Source organism: Tasmannia lanceolata, unplaced genomic scaffold (genome assembly GCF_043159265.1).
Source record: "Tasmannia lanceolata isolate RefF3 unplaced genomic scaffold, GAP_Taslan_0.1 ptg000016l, whole genome shotgun sequence".
Classification (NCBI taxonomy): Eukaryota; Viridiplantae; Streptophyta; class Magnoliopsida; order Canellales; family Winteraceae; genus Tasmannia; species Tasmannia lanceolata.
The window spans coordinates 7,369,965-7,397,547 of record NW_027518693.1 but is presented as its reverse complement, the minus strand read 5'-3'; the positions used below and the strand labels follow the sequence as shown (position 1 = coordinate 7,397,547).

Here is a 27,583-nt window from a genome sequence, read left to right as displayed (position 1 = left end):
AAACCCTTATCCCCTTGCATCATGGAGACGTGGATCATATGATTAGTTTAATTTAATCTAATTTGCAATTGAGACATTAATACATTGAAAGATGAACTGCAACAAGTTCTTCTATAGTAATACTCCTCAATTATTTGTGACCCATAAATATTCACAAGCAGCAAAACAAAGATAAATTAAAACCAAAGCAAAATCCTGCCTACCAAAAGAGAGCAAAATCTTTACAAAGGAACTGAAACAAATTTCTCAAGCTGAGAAGAACCCATTAATGGCTGCCAAACCAAACTTGCTTTTGGGCTCCAAAACCCTCTTTACAATCTCAAATCCCTCATTCCTAACCTTGTTGAAAGAAAACTCCTCAACCCACAAAGGGAAAACAGAGAAAGATGAGGGCATTGTATTGTATCCCTCCTCTCCTCTCTGCTTCTCCAAATTCCTCCTCCTCTCAAACTCCTCTGCAACCAAAATAGCAATATCTGCCATATCACTTTAGCCTAAATTCCAAAACAAAATCAAGATCAATTTCCTTTCTACAGTTGGGTTTGATGGGTTTGTTTGAATACATATAGATTATATGATGGAGTGGTTTTAATTTGGATAAGGTCAATGAGCTTTTTAGTTTCTTTTATTTTATTGGGTGATTTGGTTTTTCTTCTAGTCATCGTGGGAATAATTTTATATTAGAAGGTGATAAGAGATTCATTAGGAGATAACTGAGATGGGTGAGATGTAGGGGTGCAACTCGGGTCGGGTTGAGGCCAACCCGACCCAACCCGAGGAACCCATTTTTCCAACCCAACCCGACCCGACCCAACCCGATTTGTAATTTTCTCAACCCGACCCAACCCGGCCCAACCCGTTTTCCATTTTATTCTTGTATTTCTATCTCATCCTAGTGATTAGATGTTCCCCAACAAGAGGGTTAATTAGGACAACTTTCACCAAGTTTTTTATTTCTTTCTAGATTTGAGTTATATAATGACAAAACAAATATAGAAGTAAAAATTTTATACATATTGAAATTGGAAATCAGGTTTCGGGTCGGGTTGCCCGACACCCCAACCCGACCCAACCCGATTTCCAATTCGGGTTGATTTTTCCCAACCCAAACCAACCTGATTTTTTTAAAAACCCAACCCAACCCAACCCAAATTCGGGTTCGGGTTGAACCCGACCCAAGTTGCACCCCTAGTGAGATGACTGTTGAGAAATTGAAATTCATATTTCCAATGAATTTTAGGCTCACTCTCGCGAGCAAAATATATTTTCTTATTATGGGCCACTGTATCATGGCACTAGAATGTGATTAGGCAAAATTTATGCTGAACGAAGATCCTGTACGTTGAATTAAGGATTGCAAATATCAAGGATCAAAATTTTGTGGGGAAAATGACTGAAATGCCCTCTTTAGATTCAGTTGTAATAAACCTCCCAACATGGTTTTAAATTTCGACCGAAATCCAAAATTTCGGGTTTTGGTTGGGACCGACACCGAACGTCACTTAACGAAATGGTATTTTATTTTATCCGAGATTTCGGTCGGAATTTCAGAATTTTGGTCGAAATTTTGTTTTTTCCGAAATTCCGAAATTTCACCCAAAAAACAGTTTTGTTTAATTAATTTAATATTTTACCTAAATTTCGACAAAATTTTCCAAAATCGAATAAAATATTGTTTTTATTGTTTCGCCGGATTTCGGCCAAAATTTTGAAATTTCGATTTCCTTAGGGTCCGAAAACGGTACCACCTAAACAGAAATTTAAAACCATTCCTCCCAAAGCAATTCGAGTATTCGACCTATTGCAAGCTTGATGAAAAGGCGTCCTTTAAGAATTAAGATGTTTTCAAGCCGTGGATATTTTAAGTCTGAGTGAGATCAACTTTGTAATTGATGATTCAGATCAAGTGATCTCTTGATAATTTGAAAAGTGGTCCCCTTCCAAATCTACGGATACAAAGAGACAAGAAAAAGGTCCCACATTCAACATTTATGATCTAACCGTTAAAAAGAATTGACCGACCGATTTCATGCAGTATGATTTATAAGATGGGGCTCTCTAGAGGTCTATATCATGAGGAATGGAGGATAGACCTCATATCAAGCCTTCTCAATGAAGATTAGATTTATATCACTTTCCAAATTTAAATTTAACACGATAAGATAAGTAAGCGAGAAATTGGAAACTGCGGCGGTCGAATTGCTTTGTTGGACGGCACGTCCAAATAATCAAAATATCATTGTTTTCATCGCCCAACGCATTCGCCCCCCTAACGACGTGCACAGTTGGCTACTTTAACGCTTTTTGACGCCGAATCACGTTAACAGTGGGGTGAATGCGTACTGCAGGGGGGTGAAAATATCATGGCCTATATTTGTTGGTGTACGTCAAAACTGGTAAAATACCTCCGGTTTTGAAAGGAGGATTCGAGAAGCTTTTGTTTTTTTATATTTGAGCGAATGGATACCTTACATGTGGCATTTAAGTTTTTGGGATTTTAGTACAACTAGTAATCCGGACCCATGCTATGCATGGGCTAAAAATGATGGGTCCCACGCGATAAAAATAAGGTGTTAAACGGTGGCCCCACCCTAATGCATAGGTTTGGGTAGAGCTGGTGGGCCCCATCCATTAATAAAATTAGGAGAAAATGGTGGGCCCAATCATATGCATGGGTTTGGGTGGAATGGTGGCCCCGCTGAGCTGTAAAATGGAAGGTTGGGCCCACACCCTAATCCACAGGTTTGGCAGGTTTGGGCAGTGATGGTGGGTGTCAATGTGTCATCCACTCATCCATAATAACATTATGGGTAAAATGGTGGGCTCCATCCTATCCCTATGTATGGTTTTGGTCGTGATGGTTGGTCTATCCCATCAAAACATGAGGTGTAAAATGGTAGACCCCGTCCCATAAAAAACATGAGATGTAAAATAGTGGGCCCATTACATCAAAACGTAAGGTACAAAATGGTGGGCCCAAACGCCCAACCCATGTTAGGCATGATTATAAAATGATGGCCCCAACCTACCATAGCATGGGCCATAGGGTATAGAATAGTGGGCCTTACCATACATGAGATTTGGTGGAGAAGGTCAGCTCACGACATCAGTTGACAGGATGATCTTATAATCATATTTATCCAACGGAGAGGGTGCAAAGCCCTTTATACGAAAAAAAGCCCTTTGTACAAACCACCCAAAAAAAAAAAAGCCCTTTATACAGAGAAACTTTATATAGCTCCTCTTGAAGATTATTTACAAACTACAAATGAAAGATACAATAAAAACCAAAAGAAAATCGTTACAGTGTACAACTAAACTGAACAAATTTCAGAATCTTCTGTCGAGGAAGGCCCAAAACTCAAGCTGAGAAGAACCCATCAATGACTGCCAAACCGAACCTGGTTTTAGGCTCCAAAACCTTCTTTGCAAGATCAAATCCCTCACTCCTTACCTTCTTGAAAGAAAACTTCTCAGCACTCCAAGGAAAGACAGATAAACAGGAGGAAATTGTATTGAATCCCTCTCCTCCTCTTTCCTTCTCCAAATGACTACTCCTCTCAAACTCCTCCATGACCAAAAGAGCAATATCTGTCATTTCTCTCTAACTCAGATTTCAAAACAAGGTCAAGATCACTTTGCTTTCTGCACTTGGGTTTGATGGGTTTACTTGAAATTTATAGTTTTTGATGGGACGTTGATTTTTTAATTTGGATAAGATCAATTGATTGTTTTCTATTTCGTTGGGTGCTCTGGTTTTGGGCCTCATTGATACCGTGGACTGGGAAATGTTGGTATTATATTAAAGAACATATCAAAAGGTGACAAGTGGTAAGGCCTGAGCTGGGTGTTGAAAACTTGAAATTTATCTTTGTCAAGTACTGTTGGGCCGACTCTCCCGAGCAAAATATTTCTTGTGACAGCGTCACTCTGTATATTTGGCACTAGTGCAATGGTTGTGGTCTAATATGTCTAATCTAAGACTATATAGCATAAGAGAAAAGAGAGAATTATTATCCATTTAACACGTCAATGGGAATATTTTTACCGTTTTTTGCACTCCCTACATATCTGTACATACTATCTATGTGAAGGTAAAATCGTAATCTGCATACGAAAAGTACCAACACAGGGTAACTGTCTATAACAATTACAGAAAAAAACTACCGAGAAGAGGTAAAATCATATTACAATAATGAAAGAACTACTTTATATTACTCATGCAGGACAATTGCAAAATATTGACGGATTCAGGACACCTGAAGAGGAACAACAAATTATGGAAACCTCTATCGATGGAGGGCTAGGATCAACCTGTGGAAATGATTTTACGGGCACAACCAATTGCTGTTGTGTTCCATCACATGGACGGTTTGGATCAACCTATAAAGCCACATAATTTCAATCTTACCCCCCTCCTTTATGCTTTTTTAATAAAAAATCTATAGGGTGATCTTAACCATTCGATTTAAGAGGAACAACATATTATGGAAACCTCTATAGATTAGAGGGCTAAGATCAGCCTATGGAAATGATTTTTGGGGCACAACCTAATTATGTGTTGTTCCATCACATGGACGGTTTGGATCAACCTATGATGTGGTCCGTACAGTTCTTTGTCGGCCCGTGCATCACACGGGGTTTTTTACTAGTATGTATATATAGAAGAATGGAAACTAAGGGAATTATTTCAATTTCTCCCAAAAATCTGTGGAAATTACACATCACTTTTTTTTACATTTTTTAACAAAGGCAGTCATTCACCCACATATTTACAATCCTACCCGCTCCTTTATGCTTTCTAACAAAGGCACCCATTAAAGCCACTTAATTTCAATCCTACCCCCTCCTTTATGCTTTTTTAACAAAGGCACCCATGAAAGCCACATAATTTCAATCTTACCGCCCTCCTTTATGCTTTTGTAATAAAAAATCTATAGGATGATCTTAACCATCCGATTTAAGAGGAACAACATATTATGGAAACCTCTATAGATTGGACGACTAGGGTCGACCTATGGAAATGGTTTTTGGGGCACAACCTATTGATGTTGTGTTCCATCACATGGACGGTTTGGATCAACCTGTGATGTGGTCGGTACAGTTCTTGGGCCTGGTACGGGTTCAAGATTCGTGACCCGTAAATTTTTCCCGGTCATTTTGACCTGGCCTGTGTCACCCGGACCCTTACGGGTCAAGTCAAACCCTCCCATATTTTCAAAATCTTTTTGATGGGCCCAAAAATTAATCTCTTCAAATATTTGAACTGGTCTATCCCCCATAGTTGGTGGGCCCAAATATTAATTTCTTCAAATCTTTGAACGGGGTAGGCCCCACCTGTATTTTTCAAAATGAATTGTACGCACCGCCCCATGATCCAAATCCAAACCCTCCATTTGATAATCATAGCCCTCCGATCTAAAGAAAAACGGCATATTACGGAAACCTCTATAGATTGGAGAGTTGTGATCATCCAATGGAAATGATTTTTGGGGCACGACCTATTTACATTGTGGCCCATCAAATGAATGGTTTCGATCATCCTATGGTGTGGGTCGTGCATTAACATTAAGGCCAAATTGCAGGGCCCACCCAGATTTTTCAAATTAAGTTTGCGGTCAACGCCATAAGATGATCCAAGCTGTCCATTTGATGGGCCGCGATGCAAATATGTTGTGCCTCCAAAATCATTTCGATGGGATGATCGCAACCCTCCGATCTATAAGATTTCCGTAATATGCAGTTTCTCTATTGTCTATCATGAGAAGCTAAATATAATGTCTTCCCACTCTCCGTGCATCGCACGGGGTGTCCCACTACTGTATATTTATATTGATGGGATTAGTAAGAAATTTGTTCACTACATAGGCCATCAATGGTATTAGGATTTGTACAAACCATCACACACACACACACACACACACATATACATATATATATATATATATATATATATATATATATATATATATATATATATATATATATATATATATATATATATGTAGGGCCTCCCTACAGCACAGGAGTAATGAAAGTTTGTCATCTCTTAATCTCCTTCTTTGTAATTCTTTGTTTATCATCGGATAAGGGGACCCACGGATCCAATTATTTGATCATTTTCCAATTCATCATGGATCAATGATCAAACGCGAGAGCTACACCATCACCATTAATTGGTGGGCCTAATAAAAATATACCACAATCGATAAATCCTAACCATTTGATCAATTATGTTTTTTAATTATTGAATGCCAATCATTGAACATTTTCCTTAGGGGACTGATGTCCGCTACCACATTTTGATAATGACACTACTCAGCTTGTTTTATACTTATTAGTTTTATACTTATTAGCAAAAAAAAGGGCCAACAAAGAATTGTACATACCACATCATAGGTTGATCTAAATCGTCCATGTGATGGAACACAACATAAATAGGTTGTGCCCGTAAAATAATTTCCATAGGCTGATCCTAGCCCTCCAATCTATAGAGGTTTCCATAATTGTTGTTCCTCTTAAGGTGTCCATAATTCGTCAATATTTTTACGGTGTCCTGCATTCGTAATATCAAACTTTTCGTAATTTGACCCGCACATTGTGAATAAGGAAAAGTAGTTTTTTCTTCATCGTTAGGGGTGCAACTTGGGTCTCAACCTGACCCAACCCGATTTGCAATTTCCTCAACCTAACCCAACCCGATTTCCAATTCGGGTTAGGTCGAGTCGGGTTGGGTCGGGTTGACCCGATTTGATATGGTACCAATTGTTGACCACCTCAACTCAAGCCGGGTTGTTTTGGATTTTGAGAACCAATAGTGAGTCACTAATAATCAGTTTTAACTCACAACCGGTTCTCAAAATTCAAACCAAACAGGGACTAACAATTAACAAAGGGAAATGTTATCCGCACTACTATATTTTGTTGATCACACTCCTCACTTTATTAAAGTACGGTATGGCCCGTACCATAGGATTATCCAAACCGTCCATTGTAGACTGTGGAGACTATTTCACTGTTGAAAAAGAAAACACATATATAGAACTTCTTTAGATGGAACCCAAATTCGGGTTTCGGGTCGGGTCAGGTTGCCTGACAGCCCGACCCGACCCGATTTTCAATTCGGGTTGATTTTTCCCAACCCAACTCAACTCGATTTGCAAAAAAGCTTAACCCGACCCAAACCAAATTCGGGTTGAACCCGATCCGTGTGGGAACATCCAAGTAACAACGATGGTTTCAAATTATATATAGTGCTAATGTTCTCACTACCATATTTTATAACGGCACTACTCACCGTATTTTGATGATCGCACTCCTCACTTTATTAAATTGTACGGTATGGCCTGTACCATAGGATGATCCAAACCGTCCATTAGATGGGCCACTGCCTACATAGGTTGTGCCTCAAAAATAATTTTCATAGGTTGATCCGAACCCTCCGATCTATAGAGGGTTATAGGTTGATCCAAACCGTCCGATCTATGGAAGTGATATTTTGGAAGTGTCTTGCATGCGTAATATAAAGTAGTTCTTTCGTCATTGTTATATGTCTTTACGTCTTCTTGATAGTTTACTTTACGTCTTCTTGGTAGTTTTTTTCCGTAATTGTCATAGAAAGGGTACTGTCGGTATTTTTTGTATGTAAATTACGATTTTACCCTCAAATAATTTATCATAGAGATAGATGTTAGATATCAGCAAAGTAGTTAATGGTAAAAGAGTAATGATGACGTGTAAATCCAATATAAAAATAAAAGAAATTTCTTTTTCCTCCCGCTATATTACAGTAGATGTCATTGAATGTTGATAGCTCCTTGAGTGGTGCCATCTATTATAATATGGCAATACGTCCCACGGATGAGATAGACTAGATAGACTTCGAATCTATAATAATGTTATAAAACCTATTCTTAAGTCTTAACTATATCGATATCAATTTACCGATTAAATGTGGACTATTGAAGACTTTAATCTTAACCGTCCATCCAAAATCAAAAGGCTATGCCTACCTAATCGATGTGATTTTAAAAATCGTACGTTTCTTTCTATAAAAAGAGTTCCTTAGAAGAAAGGAGACCTGTAACCCCAACCTCTCCCTTTTCCTTCATAACTCTTATATTATTTTCTTCTTATAAGCTCTGAATCTTTCAATCATCTGTTTAGGAATTCGGTCCTACGAATCCTTGATTCGTCCTCTATAAAATCAAAATTCTTCAAATTCAAACTCTAAATCCGTACTTTAACCGTCCTAATTCGTGTTCGTTGGAAGCCTAGAACTGGAATAGGAAATCTAGGTTATCATTTACAGGTATGATATAAACGCTGAGTATTTTTCTCTTTCGAAGCTCTGAATTCTAGTTAAAAAAGTTTAGAATTTCTCTGTTTTCTTTCCTTTTGATGATATCTGGTTGATTGCACTTTTTTTTCAGTTCATGATCTTTCTACTCTTGCCCTAGGTGTTTTTATCAGTTTTTTTTTCCTTGTGGAATTGTGGCGCGACTAAACTGCGGTGTGGCTTTCTGATCTTATATTTGGTGGGAAAATTACATGATGGCAAGGAAAACCAGTAATTGCGCTATATGTGAGAATTCAAATCTTGCTTCAATCTGTGCTGTCTGCGTCAATTACAGGTAAGTTCTCCTCAAAGCTGCTGTTTAAGGACTGCTTAGATTTTTCAGCTCCATAGCGTTGTCATTTTATTGTTTTAGCTCGAAAGTGAAAGTTTTATAAGACAGCTGTGAGGCCAGCCATGCTGTGTGGCTCATAATGTTGGGCCACCAAGAAGCAGCATGTGCATAAGATGAGTGTAGCGGAGATGCAAATGTTTAGATGGATGTGCGGCCACACAAGGTTAGATCGAATTAAAAATGAAGACATCCGTAAAAAGGTGGGGCTGGCACCAATTGAGGAGAAGATGAGAGAGCACCGCTTAAGATGGTCTGGGCATATCTAACGTAGGCCTTTGGATGCTCCAGTGAGAAGAAGTGACTCGTGCCAAGTTGTTGGAGTAAAAAGAGGTAGGGGCAGACAGAAAACAACTCGGGTAGAAACAGTGAGGAAAGACTTGAGGGTGAGGAACATAACAGAGAATATGACCTTGGATAGAATAGAATGGAAAAAAATGATCCATGTAGACGAACCGAAGGCTTAGTTGAGTTGAGCTCGAAAGGAATTCAAAGTAATGGAGGCTTGTTGTCAAATGAACAATTGGTTAATTTTATTTACAATCGATTTCCTTGTCGTGTTAAAAGAAAAAATAATGATTTCTTTAGCATCGGATCTCTTAAATTGTGAAATGTTGGTTGAACTGTTGATATAAAAGAAAAATAAAATACTGAACTTCAAGGTCAATTTTAGTATCATTCTCTTGCCCACTATAAATCAAGACCATGTTGGCTATTTTGTGGATCTTTAGCATAGAAACTTAAAATTAAATGATATTGTTTTCGTTGCAGATTAAATGATTACAATGCATATTTGAAATCATTGAAGAGTGTTCGGGATTCGTTGTACATGAGAATAAATGGAGAGCTCATTGCTAAGGTTTGCCATGCTTTCGCTCTGTGATTTCTTAGGGTCATAATCTCAAATTTTTTATTGCGATGTTTCCATATTGTTTCGTAGTTATCTTTAATAAGCTATGGTTCTAGTCACTGGTTTAAGTAGTTTAGTGATGATCGAGAAAATTAGAACTTATTCTCTAGAAAATAGGCCATTCTTGTATATCAATTGACATTAAAAATTAAGGGAAAGGCTTATTTCCAAAGAGACTGACCTTTAGTGATAGGGTTCATGAACTCTTGTTTTCCATCACTTTATTGTTATTATTTTTTTGAATGGTAGAGATTTCATTAAAAACACACCAAAGAACAACAAGACCGAGGATGTCTAAACAAGGAAAACAAGAAAAGAAAAACACAGAAAATGGGTAAAACAAAAGAAACCACTGTATCTAAACTACTCAAGGAGGGAGGCAATCAAAACTTGCAAGTTAAGCTCTCACTATTCCTGAGCGAGCAAGATGTTTTCCATCAATTTATTTTTAAGGGTTTTCATTTATTGGTCGAAAATGATTGTCAGGCAAAAAGAGTTGGGGTGAAAATAGTTGAATAGGATAATATAGGCAGTGGAAATTTGTTTAAGGGTTGATTGGGTAAACTTTTATGGATACACATCTTTTGTCTTGATGAGTATTCCAATATGCAAATTTGTTACGATATTTTCTTCCAGGCAGCAAGCTCTGTATTCTTGTGGAAAAGTAAGTTTCATGTTCAAGGCCTCCTCAATGTTATTTACAGCCACAACAATTATCTATGTCGTACCATTAAAAAAAAAAAAAAACTATATCATCTCTTAGACTTCCTGAAATTCTTTGCATATTGCACTTTTATTACCTTTGTTGGAATCTTTCTAGTGTTTCTTGTTATGCTTCACGACCCACGGCCATCCAAATCCTCCACTTTCATACCTTTGCTTGTTCTTTCTCGAAAGGCAGGCCTTTACCTTTCGAATCAGTGCCGATATACCACAGAGGATCTTGCCTACCTTGAAAATGTCTAAGGTTCTCCTCCTTTGTACATGGTGCTTGTCACTCAGAACCGTTCTACTGTCAAATTTGGAAAGGAGGTTTGAGTTGCCAATTGCAACACCACTTTGGTTTGAGTTGCCAATTGCAACACCACTTCTGCAAACTTTACGCTCTGGCACCAACAAGCTTCCTTGAAACAAGCCTTATTTTTTGAAATCGAAATTTTTTGGAGCAAATTCCCAATCATGTCAAAAGAGAAAGATGATTTCTAGGTAAAGTTATAATATATAGGTTAAAAAAGGTGATCTACAAAGTCATATCCATTAAGTAGTCCACTTTTATTCAAGAGCATCAGATCCTGGATGGTGCTCTGATTGCTAATGAGGTACTACTCTAAAAATGCGTATAAGGAGATTGTGTGCACTAGAATTGACATCACATTCCTTTCTCATTCCAATTCCCCTTGTAAACAGAATCTCAATTCCGATTTTAGTGTTTGGGGAAGCACTAGAATCATCGCATCCCAAGAACCAAAATCTCCAGTGTGCATTTCGTCAAACACTTCTCGAGCATCACCCACGAACTCAAATCTCATGTACAAGTGGATCAAATAAGTAGGCATAAAGAAATCCTCATTCTAAAATATTTGCAATATCTCCATCTCCTACACTAAAATACCTGACGAGAAAATCCCTAAAACAAAGCTACAAATCCCTCAAACCATCCCATGTCTCCTTCTCCTCTTTACACCAACCAACACAAACACCCTCTCAAAACTGGCATGAAGTCCCCAACATATGCCTCTGCCTTGGCCCCATTCCGCCGCATTTCTTGCCAGCAAAGGCTCCTGCAACAGCTCATGAATCTTTATCTCCTCACTCCTGTCCTCCAGCTTCACAAAGCTTGCACTTGCTGAAAAAGAGTCAGCCGATTTGTGGTTTTGATAGAACAGTGGGCTACACTTGGGATTTTGATAGAATAATGAGCTGCAGGAATTTTGGAATGGCAAGTAGAAGATGGGTGAGCCTCTGCCATGAATCGGGAGATGGCCTTTGGTTGATTTGGTTAAGGGAGAGAAAAATGGAGGTTTTCCTCTCTAATGACATTGACAAGTGGATGACATGGCCTTTTCCTTTGCTATTTGTTTGGAGGGCGAAGGCATTTTATTATATATATATATATATATATATATATATATATATATATAGAGAGAGAGAGAGAGAGAGAGAGAGAGAGAGAGAGAGAGAGAGATGAGAGAGAGACAGGAATTGAGAATATCACCTCTTTGGTGGGTAACGTAATCCACCGAAATTTTGTCCGGGATCTTTCTTTCCGCTAAATTTTCGGACCCAAATGTTAGAATCGGCGGAAATGGAATCAAATCCCAATTCTTATTCCCTATTCCGGCAATCCAAAAGCGCCCTTTGGGTTATCCTACATAAAAAAAGAACTTAGTTGTTTGGAGAGAGTATCTTGGGTATGCTTCTTTATCAAACCTACCAGTGTATTTCATGCAATTTCAAGCTATCTAGCGCAATGACCAATAAGGTAGGAAAACTTCAATGTTGCCCCCTCGTTGTTAATAGTAATATTTTCCTAATTTTCATATTCATTATTCCTAGGGACGTGATGTATCCGCCCCTTTTGATTACTTGGGACACCCAGCAGCAGTGTATCAATGACGGCAGAGGGGCTGATGTACTTCACGTCAGTAGGATTCAATGGGGTTGATTGCCACGTACACTACTGCTGGGTGTCCCAAGTAATCAAAAGGGGCAGATATATCACTTCCCTTATTCCCACCGTGCTATCTATAATTACAGTACACACTGTGCTATTTCTTGCTGATTTGACAATTCCCTGAAGTTGTTAATCATCTTTTTCAGCAATGGTCAAGTGGTTACTTTGAGGGATATGATCAGGATGGAATGATAGAATATTTTATGATGGTGTCACTCCAATATGGAGACTTCTGTGAAGGGAAAAGGGGTATGATTATGTGCTGGCATTGGCAAGAAAGTAATTTGGAGTGGTTGTACAACATCTAGATTTTAGTTGGAGATACGTATAGGAAGTGAATCAATGAAGTGATAATAGCACATTGGAATGAACAGCCTAGTGGCTACATCAACATCAACTTTGATAGAAGCTCGATATGTCAATGGGTCCCGTCGGATTAGGAAGAGTTATTATCGATTCTAAAGGACATATGAGATTAGCCTAGAATCCTATTAGGAGTCAAAGGTTCTGTTAACTTACCAACTTCTCCAAAAGCTTAGCTGTTGGAGAAAGGCATTATTTATCTTTTATACTTTAACACTCCCCGGCACGTGTGACCCACTTGGCAAACACCTGGCACATGTGGTCCCATTTTGGGCCGACCATCGCATGTGAATTTTTGCTATCCGGGAGGTTTGAACTCGAGACCTTTGGCTCTGATACCATGCTAACTTACCAACTTCTCCAAAAGCTTAAGCTGTTGGAGAAAGGCATTATTTATCTTTTATACTTTAACAGGTTCTAATGGCTGAATACTAATGTTCTCTTCGAAGGTTTGTGGCTATTTGTGAAAGATTAGATGGGAAGTTACCATTTAAAGGGGATTCTTTAAATATAGTTAGATGGGCATCCATTGAAAGAAAAATCTAAACAAATAATTAGAGGGGCATCTAAGAGTAGTTTAGGATCTTATATGTAGTGGGTATTATTGATGATGCGGGACTTAGCGAGCATTATCACCTTATCTTTTAGTTGTATCTTCCAAAAAGACATTGTAATAGCAGGCATTTTAGCTTGGGAAAGGTGTGTATGAACAAGAGCTTTGTGTAGAGCATTCTTTACTTTTACTTTAACATTTCCACTTTTGCTGTTCTAGGGCTGGCAATTTAACCCGGAAAACCGGGGATCCCCCCCCCCCCCGTTCGGGGAGGGGATTCCTCGATCTAGCGCGGGGATGTGGCGGGGACGGGGATTTTTAAAAAATCCCCGGTGCGAGACGGGGCGGACCTTGGCCCCGCCCCGATTCATTACTAGTACCTTGCATCATAAAAAATAACTTATTTAAAATTTGAAGATCTATCAAATGATCATTTCATTTACCAAAGGCTCTCATGAGCAAATTAATGAAGAAAAGACAACTGAGGTTGTGCAAATATCATTTTCCATAAAAATATGCTTATGATTTAAGTTTGTCTTATATTCTATATGTAAGTAGTTCTCACATTTCTTATTTCATTGGGCGGGAATTGTATGGGGATTTTTTTCCCGGCGGGGACGGGGAATTTTCCCCGAGGCGGGTACGGGGACGAGGAATGCAACATTTGCCCCGCCCCCGCCCCCGCCCCACCCCATTGCCAGCCCTATGCTGTTCTAATAATAGATTATTAGTTATCCTGCGAAAATAAAAGGAAAAAGAAGAGTAATTTTTCATCCAAGTTTTCTTGGTTATAATATGCTTACTATATAACACTCATGAAATTCAGGTATAAAAGTAATGCATTTCAATAAGTGGATAATAACCTTTTTTTAGAAAGGTGTCCGACGTTAATCATATAGATGCTGTTGACTCCGATTTGATTTGAGGAGTGAAGAATTTATAAATGTTCACATAGGGCGTACATTTAGATGGATATAGTTCAATGAAGTATTCAAGATGTAAAGTCAGTGTTAATTGGTTTTGGTTTCTACCTCATTGAAATTCTGAAGAACTAATCCAATATAGTACCCTTATTACTACGTTGCGGTTGGTCTTTGTTGGGAGTGGATCTATTAGCCATTATAATGGGAAAGGTTTACCATGATTGAACAACAAAGAATATGGAACTTCAAATCAAGTGCAATGTATTTGAAGTTACAAAGGATTCTGTTTCATTTTATCTATAATCTGTATTTTGGGACACACTGCCATGTTCTGATTTCTATTTTTAACTTTTTGGCAGGAGCTATCATTAGTCCTAGATGTCTCTTAACACTTTGAGGCACGCAATGCAGTTATGGTTTCTTTTTTCCTTGAGGTTTCCATTTACGTTTTATTTTTTTCATTCTCACCAGAATAAAGCAGAGGAGCAGCTCAACTGGAGAGTACTTCAAACTGAGAAACTTTCTTGTTTGAAAGACAGGCTCCATCTTACTAAAAAACGACTCTCTCAAGGTTGGTCCCTTCATAGGTAATGTGCATCTTCTATCTGGATTTCGATTTTGCAGATTCTTTTTCTTTCTCACGGTAACATCTTGGACAACTGATGTTTTTGTAGGGAAGGCTCAGGTTGAAAAGATATCTAATGATTTGAAAGTTAGATATGGGTTGTTGGAATCAGCTTTTGTTGCGGTAATAGAACTTCTCTGCATCTTGTTTTGTTCATAAACATTGGAACTGTCTGTTTTAAGCCACCATTAAGTTTGATTATTAGCATCAATGAAAATGATTTATTTATGTCATTCTGTGGTTGTAATAATGCATTTCTGACTACAGTTGGAAAGAAATCGTGTGGACCAGCTGGAAAAGTTCTACCCTAACCTTATATGCACTCAAAGCTTAGGGCATGTAAGAACCCTCCTTCATAATTGGCTAATCTTTGAATACATCTTTCACTCTTGGCACATTTTGGGGACCCATAATTAATTGCAAGATTATTTATATACTTCATGTTCCTAGTTAGATTTGTTGTTAAATTGTTTCTCTCTTGGTCCTGTTCTTTCGTGTTTCTATTGTTTCTTGAAAGAAAGAAGTAAACAAGAGGGATTTTGAAGCTTTAGGGTCCATTAAAGACCTGTTAGGAGTCGGATGTTGCTGGATTCTGTCCTTGCGAATTTCATTGCTTCAAGGAGTCATTGATTGGGAAACAGGCCAGCATGATTCAAGTAGCAACATGCACAGGCAAGAAAGAAAATCCGTGTGGAACATGCATGTGGCACAGTATATCTGAGATTGAAGTCAACAGGGCATCTGGCATCAGCCATGTGAATGCTTGTGAATGGTGGCATCTAGTTCAATTCATTCTAACGTCTCTCCAGGATGTTCCGTTGCATTTTCTTTTATGAATTTCTTTATTTTATTTTATAAAAAATGATACATGATTCATAGGTCAATCAACTGATCCATTACATTTTATCAAGGCTATCAAGGTTTTAAATTTCGATTTTGGTTTCGGTCGGCATAGAAACCGAAACATTTCGGTTTCGGTGGAAATCTTGTAAAATCACAGAAACGTATGGAAACATATGCAAATGATGAAATTTTAAGATGAAACTTTGGGGAATTCTAGAATAAGAACAAAGATGTACTTAGAAACCATCACATAAGCAAGAAAGCCATCCATAATGGCCTAATCACATCGAACACCTAGTGACATGAGTTGTTGCACATGTCTGGAATAGTAAAGTCAATAAAGAATAACAATGTAATGAAGTATAAGAGAGTACAATGATCATTCTCCCCTCCAAGGATCCCAACTCTATTTCAATGCCACTTGGAGTTACGAGGAAAAATGTGTTTCTTCGATTTGCAGTGCTTTTCGATTTACAATAGATTATGCAGGATTTTTTTTTGTTTTGAGAAAAAATTTGCTTTATACAATGTATATCATAACATCTTTCCATTTTTTTCGTTCTGACCATTTAGGTTGAATTTCAAGAATTTCAGTCGAAAATTTGAAATTTCAAAGGAAATAACGTGGAAGGAATTCATTGAGATTTCGTTTCGATGGAGATGGAAATGGAAACATTTCGGTCGTTTCGGGGAAATTTAAAACCATGCCTTTGATAATGTTTAATAGTTGCAATTGGAATTGTGCTAGTGCGTGGGAAATGGACATTTAATCAATTTCTTCTGTTTTTTTATTCCTTCCTTTTTTTCGGACATTTTCATACTTATTCAAATATTGTCTAAAGTGCTCTAGTAGAAAATATAGACTTAAAACTACTGTAAAATTTGATTTCCTTTTAGTATTTCGATTTGGGTACAGTATACATATTGGCATAACTACTATTAGGATCTTGTGCTTGAATTCACTAATCTCTGTAATTTATTCTTATTGGCTTCTAATCTACCCTGTATCAATGCTCATGATATTGCATGGATTGCAGATGGCAATTACCTCTGAACGTCTTCACAAGCAGTCGGTGGTTATAAAGCAGATATGCAAATTGTTCTCACTACGCCGGGTAAGAATTTAGTTAAACTTGCATTTATCCTGAGTCCTGACTATAATAAGTGAGTGGTTATTATTGATTATCAGTGATCTTGTTATCACAATCAACTTCGAATTTGGCAATAGTTTGATGAGGCAAATGATAAAAAATGAGAAAATGTTGGGAAACGATCAAGAAATTTCATGTTTTTTATTTAATACACACGCACACGTATATGTGTGTGTGTACTTAATAAAATATAACTGAAAGCCGCAACTTGTTGGTCAATTTGATTCACTTGAGGTTTTTTAATGGTCATGGGTTCAAGTCCCAATTTACTCATTGTAAAAGTTTTATTAATTTTTCATGGAAATTTAATAAAATTGTTAAATATTAAAAAAAGTGGCAAACTATTAGGTAAATTGCAGATTTATTCAATAAATTCACAATTTATTTAAAAAAAAAAACTCATGATTTTTATGATATAGATACTTCTCATGATTTCTCAAATAATTTGTAAATTTGGTAACTATGGCTATAACGGTATAATAACCCATGCCAGTTGTGTCATATGCATACAATCTGTTGTAAATACATATTGCAACAGATTTTATTTTTTGCATTTCCAAAGCTCGGGATACAACTCTGGAATTGTCACTTACAGCTTTGATGGGGAGACTATTCCTTGCTCCCTAAATTTTTAATGTGTCTATCATTTATGGGCATCCTTATCATTTTTGTGGATGTCATTAAAAGGGGTGACAGTATCAATATTAATTGAGGATCAATAGGTACGTATGACATCCTGTAGGTTCCATCACTTTGCATCCTCTTAAGTGTTTGATAAAACTATTGTTCGAGTCTAGGTTAGTTAATTCTTGTCTGTTAGGGCATTTTTAGGTAGTAGTTGTGTGTGTGTGTGTGTGAAATATATAATAATAAAAAACTACAAAGTAGTGGGGGGCTGATTATTATTAAGTTAAAACATCAATATAATAATAAGAAAAGAATTAAAAAGAGAATGATTGACTGTTGTAAGTAAAACAATTGGTATATTATTCAAATTAAAAAGGACATAAAAGCAGAGGCTGACTGCTGTAAAGTAAAACCGAAATTATATATAGTAATAATAAAAAAATTAAAACAATAATAGGACTCATCTACCCCACTTACCACAAATTTTCTAACCCAGAATTTATCCTGGAACCCGGGGCAGCAACCTAAATTTTCCCACTACCACAATTTGCAGTTACTTTTTCTCAATGATTGCATCTCAAAATGGTTGACACGGTGAAAAAATTGTTAACACAACCAATTTAAATCAATACTTTTGACAGTACGTCCATATGTGTCAAGGTGTACCAACAATAACATAATGGGCTGTATCAGAAGATCGCGTAAATCAGAGATTTTATCTGTATCAAGATGAAGTAATTTTATATTCAATAAATTGAAAGTTGCTGTTAGTTGACCCTGAGCATGTGTTGATTCGATTTTTAGCTTTATAAAAAAAATACTGCAAATTGGCTCTCCTCAGATACATTTGAATGATATGGATTTGTTTTATGATCCAGGTGAATTTAGATGGAGAGAGAAAAGATGGGTCTGGTGGTCAATATGATCAAATATGTAATGCACGCTTGCCTAGAGGACTTGATCCTCGTTCAGTTCCACCTGAAGAGCTTTCAGCCTCACTGGGGTTAATGATTCTTACTTGGAAACCCAGTTATTTATATATTTTTTAAATTAATATATTTCATTCTTATACAAACTTGAATTCCAATAAATTTGGTAGATATACTTGCTGCGGAAGCACCTCATTCTTTCATCGGTCACTTTCTGTAAATCATTACTTCTCTAGCATTCGAGCAGTGTCGCAATCTTATTCATTGATGAAGCCACAATTTTTGCCCTAGTAACTATCATTGTTAAAGCTCTATCACTCCTCCAGCTTTGTGGACATGAATTTTCTAGAGAAAGCTCAGAAATCAACTAGAGTATTAGTCCATTTCAAACCCATTCAGCTACACGATGTAATCCATCAAGTTTTTATTGAAATCAGTTAAAAAATCATGTGTGCAAATTAGCAGCTGAGGCAACCTTTCCAAACATTTATGGTGGAATAACCAATGATCTAGTGACTCTTGCTTCATTTGGATTTGTGCCCCTAGTGCAATTGGGAGTAAATGGAAGTACTATTGTATAGCCTCAAACATGTCTCCATTCTTTAGCTCCTACCTTCTAAATAGACTGGAAGGGCACTTACTTGGTGTCATTTGTTGGGAAAGTTTGGAGAATTCATTATGTGAACTTTTATTGATAAGAAATGGTGGTAAATGTTTAAAACAAAAAGACGATGAAAGAAATGCCCTAGGAAGAATTCCTAGTTTTCAAAACTAAGGGGCCGTTTGGATGCGCAGATTTCAGAATCTTGGATTTTCTTAAAATCAAGGATGGGGGACAAGAGAAGAAGGAGACCGTCTGTTTCACTTCTTCCTAGAATCCTGAATTTTTAAGAAATCCAGATTTTAGAAATCTCTCCCCCGTCCTGAGATTTCTAAAACCTGGAAACATTGGATGATTTCCTACTCTCTTGCTGACGGAAAGAAGGGCGAGAAATCAGAAAACGACGGACAGTCTACTTCTCTCATCTCCCATCCAGGATTTTGAGGAAATCCAAGATTCTAAAATCCGTGTATCCAAACGGCCCCAAAATTGCATGGTACGTCTTACTCACTGATTCAGTGATTGGAGGTCATGGGCCCGTAAAGTGCAACAGAGGCTTTGGTTGTACCGATGAGAATCCTACTTGTAATTTTTCACATTGACAATTCAAATTTGAGGCCATGTTGGTGAAGAAATTTATTTTCCAAAGCAGTGCAGTCCTACTTTCAGAACTAAAATGAAAGGCATATTCTTTCTAGACTTCTGGAAAAATCCTATTTATGAAATCTATCTTGTCGAGTAATCCTTGGCACTGCACCTTGGTTTTGAATATTTGATTTCATGTTACTCTATTTCCCATTTGTTTTTCTATGCATGGCTGTTCATTCTATTCCTCACATAAACTCTCTCTATATTTAAATAGTTTAAGAACCGCATAGGTTTTTCATTTTATGATAAATAACACTTTACTATGAAACAAAAAGAGAGATATTTACACAAGGACAGATATTTAACACTTCGTCAATTTATTGCATAATTGGTTTTTATTAAATGTGATATTCTTGTTTTAAGCCATTATGGCATTATGTTCTTTTACTAAACACAAATTGTTTTTCTATGCATAACTGTTCATTCTGTTCCTCACATAAACTCTTTCTATATTTAAATAGTTTAAGAACCGCATAGGTTTTTCATTTTATGATAAATAACACTTTACTATGAAACAAAAAGAGAGATATTTACACAAGGACAGATATTTAACACTTCATCAATTTATTGCATAATTGGGTTTTATTAAATGAGATATTCTTGTTTTAAGTCATTATGTTCTTTTGCTAAACACAAATTGTTGAATAACAGATATATGGCACAACTTCTGAATCTTGTCATCCAGAACTTGGCTGCTCCAGCACTTCATAATTCAGGTTTCGCGGTAAGCCTCAATCACAATGCATGTTATGCAAAATGATCTAAGCATCTTAATCAACATTTGGAAAATTCACAATTGACAGTTATTGAAGGATTTTTTTTTTTTTTTTTGAAATGGAATTGGAGGGTATGTTTATGGTATATATTCGCTGTTCAGGTAATTATTTGTTATTCTTAATGTGAAATTGTCGCTTCAGGGTTCATGCTCACGTATATGGCAACGAGATTCTTATTGGGATGCCCGCCCATCATACCGAAGGTAGAATATTTTCTGTGTGGAGACATTCATCTTTTCAATTAAGCTTAAAATCTTCAACCTACAAAAGTGATCATATGTTTTCCATGCAGTAATGAGTATCCCCTTTTTATACCACGCCAGAATTTTTGCTCCCCCAATGGGGAGAATTCTTGGTCCGATAGAAGTTCTAGTAACTTTGGTGTCACTTCAATGGAGTCAGAAAGGAAACCCCAACTGGACTCTGCTGGAAATAGTAGTTTTAATTATTCTTCTGCCTCTCCACCTTCAGTTGAAACTCACAAGGACCTTCAGAAAGGGATATCGCTTCTGAAGAAAAGTGTGGCATGTGTTACCGCATACTGTTATAATTCATTGTGTCTTGATGCTCCCTCGGATACATCCACTTTTGAAGCATTTGTGAAGTTATTGACCACTTTGTCCTCTTCCAAGGAAGTCCAATCTGTTCTTTCCTTGAAAGCGGCACGTTCAAGGTATATTGCTCTCAGCCCTTCTTCTATGTGATGCTATCCTATGTATTCATTAGAGCTTAAGTGTTTTATTGTGACTTGCAAAAATCATACTTTGAAAACCGTCAAATCAACGCAGACTTAAATAGCTTTTGGGTGTAGTCTGCATGCTACTCAATTTTTGCAGAGCAACTTCAAAATTTTATTAAAATGCAAGGGACTTTTATAACCAAAATACCTTCATAACCAAAATGCCAATATACATACATACATACATATATATATATATATATATATGAGAAAACTGTATCCAATCGATCGAGTAGATAACTTATCTTCTCCACCGGCTTAAAATACAGTGGGGCCCACTTTGTTTGGGTGATGCAAACCATTCATTTGATAGGCCCTCACATAGATAGGGTGTGCCCAAAAAATCACCTCCATAGGATCATCCCAACCCTTCTATTTGTAGAGGTTAAAATCACCTTCACAAATCTGCCCATTTTTTACCTCCACAGTTTGAAGGCGTAGGATGATCCTATGGAGCTGATTTTTTGGGCACACCCTATCTATGTGAGGGCCTATCAAATGAATGGTTTGCATCACCCAAACAAAGTGGGCCCTACTATATTTTAAGCCGGCGGAGTAGATAAGTTATCTACTCTACTAGGGAGTACATACCCTTTTCTCACATATATATATATATATATATATATATATATATATGAGAAAAGTGTAACTACACATACGTGTAGCTAACTTAGCTACACTGGCGGCTTAAAATACAGTGGGCTCACATTGTTTGGGTGATCCAAATCATTCATTTGATAGGCCCTCACATAGATAGGGTGTGCCCAAAAAATCAGCTCCAAAGGATCATCCCAACCCTAAGATTTGTGGAGCCAAAAAAGGACGTGTAAAAACCTTCACAAATCTGTCAATTTTTGCCTCCACAGTTTGAAGGGTTGGGATGATCCTATGGAGCTGATTTTTTGGGTACACCCTATCAATGTGAGGGCCTATCAAATGAATGGTTTGGATCACCCAAACAATGTGAGCCCACTGTATTTTAAGCCGTCGGTGTAGCTAAGTTAGCTACATGTATGTGTGGCTACACTTCTCTCTCTCTCTCTCTCTCTCTCTCTCTCTATATATATATATATATATATATATATATATATATATATATATATATATATATATATAGGGCGTGGTTTCTGAGCTGTAGCTCAGGCTAAGCTAGAGCTTAGAATACACCATCTCCCATAGTAGTTTGACTCATCCAACCCATCTATTTTATACTACCTCACATAGATAGGGTGTTCCTAACAAACCAGCTCCATACCATAATCCTAACCATCCGATCTATAGGACCATAATTTCTAGCCATCCATTCTAAACCTCCACAAATCATAACCATAACCTATAAACTAAATGGGTTGGATGATTCAACCAACTATGGGAGTAGTGGTTTCTGAGCTCTAGCTCAAGCTGAGCTCGAGCTCAGAAACCTTTTCCTAACGTATATATTTATATAGGAAAAAAATAGATAAAAGAGAGTTTGTTGTAGTATTTAAGAAAAATTAGTTAAAAGAGATCTAGCTTGTGTCACAACAAATACTAAAGTATTGGAATCCAACACGGGTATGTCACCCATTCAGAAAATCCATGTAACATTTTTCTTAAAAAATCAGTGTAACAAGTGATGCGATATGCCTTCATTTTTATGACATAGGTAGATATATCATCACCATTTAGAAATGATTGGAGCACGTAAGGTTCCTTTATTTTTTTAATATTTATCTTGCATGACATTATGCATGCGTGCAATCATATGCTCATGGATTAGATGCAAGCACCCCTGCATTATAAAAGAAAATGCTCACATATGTCCTTAACCAGTTGTTCTCATTTTCCAGATCTCGTAGGGAGTTTCAACCGTTGAACAAGTCTGTATGGCATGTAAATTCGGCCATTTCTTCCAGCAGCCTATCGGAGAGCGCACATACAACACCTCTCATGGTATAACCCTTGATTTGGCAAGGCTCTGAAATCAAATTATGCTTGACTATTAATGAAATGTAACCTTAACTTCCCATGTTACTTGAAGTCTCATTGATGTTATGAACTATGCTGTTACCAAAGCTACTGTCAATGATGCATTGAACTAATCTGCATTTGTCTACTAAAATATGAAAGCCATGGTCGTCTGGATTTTTCTCAACCGACCAAAATTCCTGGTGCACAATTTCTTATCCTTTTTTTTTTCATGAAATAGAAAGATGCTTCTTTTGAAGTGAATTAAATTATCAATAGGAACTTGAAGAAAATAGATTACTCGCACTTTCACAACTCTATCTCTATTGTCCACAATTATGGCATCAACACAAAAAGGATATCTATGTCCATTGAAAATTCATTGGCATGTTGTGTCTTTTTTCCCTCTTCATTCCAACACAGCCATTCTCCTTGAGTTGAGCCCGATATAGATGCTTCTCATTCTTTCATGTCTTTCTCTTTCGCTCTGCATTTTGCTCATTTTAGTTCAAAGATCCTTGGAAAGACGAATGATATTTTGGTAATCTTATAGAACCATGCGAGGTGATCTTTTTCATATAGGTAACGCTTATCATTGTCTTATGAATTTATTATTTTCTTCATCAGCGAAACACTTTTGACAACCTTTCAAACTCTGCCGCCAGTTTTCTTTATACAAATGAGATGGCTGATACTGAAAAATCCGAAAGCCTTGCCGAAGAGTGGGATATTGTGGAGCATCCTACCTTCCCCCCTCCTCCATCACAGAGCGAGGACATTGAGCATTGGACTCGGGCCATGTTTATCGATGCTACTAAGAGATAATCCACATCATTTTGAATTTTGTAAGTGACCATTACTTATTCACTAAAATTGTGTAGACAAATTATGATTTTACCATTCAAAAAAAAATAAAAAAAATAATGATTTTCCGTGTGTTTAGACTAATTGTGTCTAAATTTTCAATGATGTCATCCTGCACCAAAATTTTGTATCAGACAACTTCTATGAGAACAGGGAATGCATGCATGCCTTGTCACAAATGACTAACATGACCCTTGTTAATTTCACTCCCTGTTTTGCATTTTAAATTGGACTAATATATTTGCAATTGACATTTCTAAATGGTAATTAACTCTGTTGAGATTGGCTGTTACATCTGTTGGTTTATTACTTGCAAGTCTGCCTCTGGCTAAGATTATACATTTTCTTGGTGTTAGTTAAGCTTTCTTATATTTATGTCACCCACTATTTGTAAGACCTATATTTAAGCGCCATTGTTTGTTCTTGTTTTTCAATGTAGGCATCTACATTTTATGTCATTGTTGCTCCAAATTTTTCCTTTTCTTGATTTTTTGAAATAACTAAAGACAGAAATCAACATTGACTTAAGGAAAAATAGATAAAATGCAAGAAAGAAAAAGACTAAAAATAGTAACCATACTATTTTGAAGCATGTGTTTATTGAATACATTTTAGCTTTTATTTTTTGATATTTTAATAAAGCTAGTGCCATTACAAAAGAAGTAGCAGGGTGTAGCCAATACACAAAACCAATCTATGGGACTTTTTACAGAAAACATCAGCTACTACTACACTACACTTTTAATGCATATGTGATGGTATTAAGTGATTCACTTTCGACAAGAAGCTGAACACAGAATGATTTATTTATTTTTATTTTTTTCAACTGGTGAGAATTTATTTAAGGAAACAGAGGAAAATAGCATAATAGGACAAAGGGTTAGGTCGGAAGCAGAAAAAAAGGAGCAAAACAAAAGATACGGAAAAATAACATAACAGGATAAAGGGTTAGGTCAGAAGCAGGGGAAAAAAGAGCAAAACAAGAGGCAATTGGTGCCACGGTATTACACTAGAAAAACTTGACCGTCGGAAATGCTAAAATTCAAGGAGATGGCCTGAGGGAGGCTTCCTCCATGATTTGCTAGCTTGCTAAACATAGAACACCTTATTGTTTTCCTTCAATTTTTTTTATTGCAGTGCCCATCTTTTAAGAACAAATTGTGATGTAATTAAGATTGGCATAAATTGGTTCCTTGTCTCTTTTTAATCCAAATCATGAATGAAGACTGGGGAACTGTATTACCTGGAGCACAACAATTGCAATGGAGGTGCTAGAAGATGGGCACTGTATTACCGGTGTGAAACAACCAATTGCTCCAGAAGCTTAAGCTGTTAGAGTTGGTGTTATTTAATCATTTATTCTTCAACACTCCCCCTCACGTGTGACCCCCCTTTTTTGGGTTGGACGTACATGTGGCTCGTGTGACCCCTCTTTTGGGTTAGCCGTAATCGTAGATTTTTAATATCAAGGAGTTGTTGGGTTTTGAACCCGGTACCTGCCGTGAGGCAATTGCTCTGGTACCATGTGAAACAACCAATTGCTCCGAAAGCTTTTGGAGCAATTGGTTGTTTCACATGGTATCAGAGGAAAAGTATGGCAATGTAGGTGCTTCAAAATGGATATAGACTTAATACCTGGACTCAGCCTTCATATTTTAGTGCACATCTTCATGAGATGATCTTCCTTCAAAACTGTGAGTAGAGCAGCAACAAACTCCGATTGTGAAGAAAAATTTCAAGATGCTCTTGTGCTCCTTGAAATTTTTACAAGGAGCACCTGAATAGCATCAGCCCTTTGACCTCCATAAAGTCTTAAAATGACCATCTTTACCTTTTGCTGTTGAAGAAAGTTTGTAGAATTCTTGTGAACCAGACAAAGGGGATCTTTTAGAATTGCTAGTGTCAAAGATCCTCTTATCCATATCACTAGTCATTATTTGCTCCAAAAGTCAATATGTCCCTATTATCCCTATCACTAGTCATTATTTGCTCCAAAAATCAATATGTTCTTGATATCTTAGAAGGCATGTGATTCCATCATTAAACTACATTCTGAACTTCTTTAGTCATCAGAATTCAGAAGCACATCATCTTCACAGATGTTGATGGAAGCTGATTGAATCCAGCTGAAACTTGCCAAGCTAGGTCAATCTAGAATTACTAATATGGAAGATCCTGTTTTTGCTGATTTGGAAGATCCTGTTTTGAAGATAGCTACTCATTACTGCATGTCACTACATTCTCTGTAAAAGATGGAATTCTTGTTAATTTGTTATTCAATCGTGTTTCATTTTCTCTGTTCTGATTGATATGATAATCCGTAGAATTGCAACATATATTTTCATCAGTTTACCATCTTAAGGCCATGGCATTGTGGATGATCTAAACAGATGGGAGCTGCCAATAGTGTGACTCATTGAGCTACTATTCTTCTCTAGATTTTCATGCTCTATATTTGTTTTGCATTATAATACCTCGTTCATTCACCAAACATGAAAAGGTCACCCACTACAAGATTAGAGTAATATGTATGTATGTGTTCACATTCTTCTTAATCAGTTGATGACATTGGTTTTCACTACATGCTTCAGTTGTCAGATTCCAACATCTGTTTCTTGGCCAATGCGCTTCAAAGTTGATGATATGAAAGCAAAATCTGCAACAAACGGCCAAAGATCCATACTTCCTTCACCAAAGAGTGTTTGGTAATTGATTATTTGGTTTAATCACCCTTTGTTTACAGTTCCCTGTAAATATCTTATCAGGAATTCAGACCTCCCTCTATTTTCTCTTAGCAGCTCATGATAAGTATTGAAGCAATCCTAAGCAATCTTCATTTTGTGTCTTTCCTCGGCCATTGTATGTTGGCCTTTAGTACATAAAAGAAACGAAAATATTTCATTTGACTAAAAGCTGGTTTTCCTAGTAGCAAAATCTGAGTAACAAAGAGATGGGTATGGAAAAGGTGGTACTCTGCAGAACAAAATTAGATCTCCTTGGTGTCCCTTAGGTTTAAACTGATGGGTCCCACATATTTTGATTTCCCCGTACGTTTGGTTGCACAAATGCTCGGCATTCATTTGGAATTTCTGCCGATTTCTTGTTTGATTGCCAAAATTGCAATGAAACTCCACTTGACTTCCCAACATGCTTGGGACATCATTTTTGCTTTTTATTCCATGTGGCTCTCATGTGGCACCAATGTTCCCCTTACTCAGCTTCCAACCAAATTCTACTAAAATGGTAAAATTTTGGTAAAAGAAAAATGGAAAAAGGTTGTCTTTTCTCTTTCTCTCTTCCCTATCTCTCTCTCTTCACTCTCTATATTTGTAATGAAACCCTTACTTTTTTCACTACTTTTTGAGAGGACTATTGCGCAACCGAACACTATTTACCACTATTCCATTATTCTCAGAGTAGTAATACTACTCATCCTCTATGCTTGTATCCTCCATTTTTACTTCTTATTCCACTACTCTCCGAGCCACCCCTGCGCAACCAAGCATATAAGTGGAGATATTGGGATGTCATTTCCACTTGTTTGAACCCACGGAGTATATAATTTGGAGAGAGAGAGAGTCGATGTACAACCAATGACAATATGAGAGGAAGAAACACGTGGTTCGGCAGTGTGTCTACGTTTACGGATAGTAGATTAAGGGATATGGTTAAAAACTCTCCTTTTACCTTTGTTTACAGTAAAAAAACACCAAAACTGTACCT

At 37.0% G+C, this 27,583-nt stretch overlaps 1 protein-coding gene across 1 annotated transcript; it reads left to right on the top strand.

Annotated features, from left to right (window-relative positions):
- The first annotated feature begins 8,066 nt into the window (after window positions 1-8,066).
- LOC143848073 (uncharacterized) lies at window positions 8,067-26,794 on the top strand. The gene is made up of 14 exons (XM_077356869.1): window positions 8,067-8,309; window positions 8,459-8,633; window positions 9,459-9,546; window positions 14,582-14,681; window positions 14,785-14,858; window positions 15,003-15,074; window positions 16,616-16,693; window positions 18,235-18,359; window positions 20,186-20,258; window positions 20,452-20,513; window positions 20,603-20,983; window positions 22,879-22,981; window positions 23,624-23,841; window positions 26,452-26,794. The coding sequence occupies exons 2-13, from the start codon at window positions 8,551-8,553 to the stop codon at window positions 23,819-23,821; spliced, it is 1,437 nt and encodes a 478-aa protein (XP_077212984.1). The 5' UTR covers window positions 8,067-8,309; window positions 8,459-8,550; the 3' UTR covers window positions 23,822-23,841; window positions 26,452-26,794.
- Window positions 26,795-27,583: the final 789 nt, after the last annotated feature.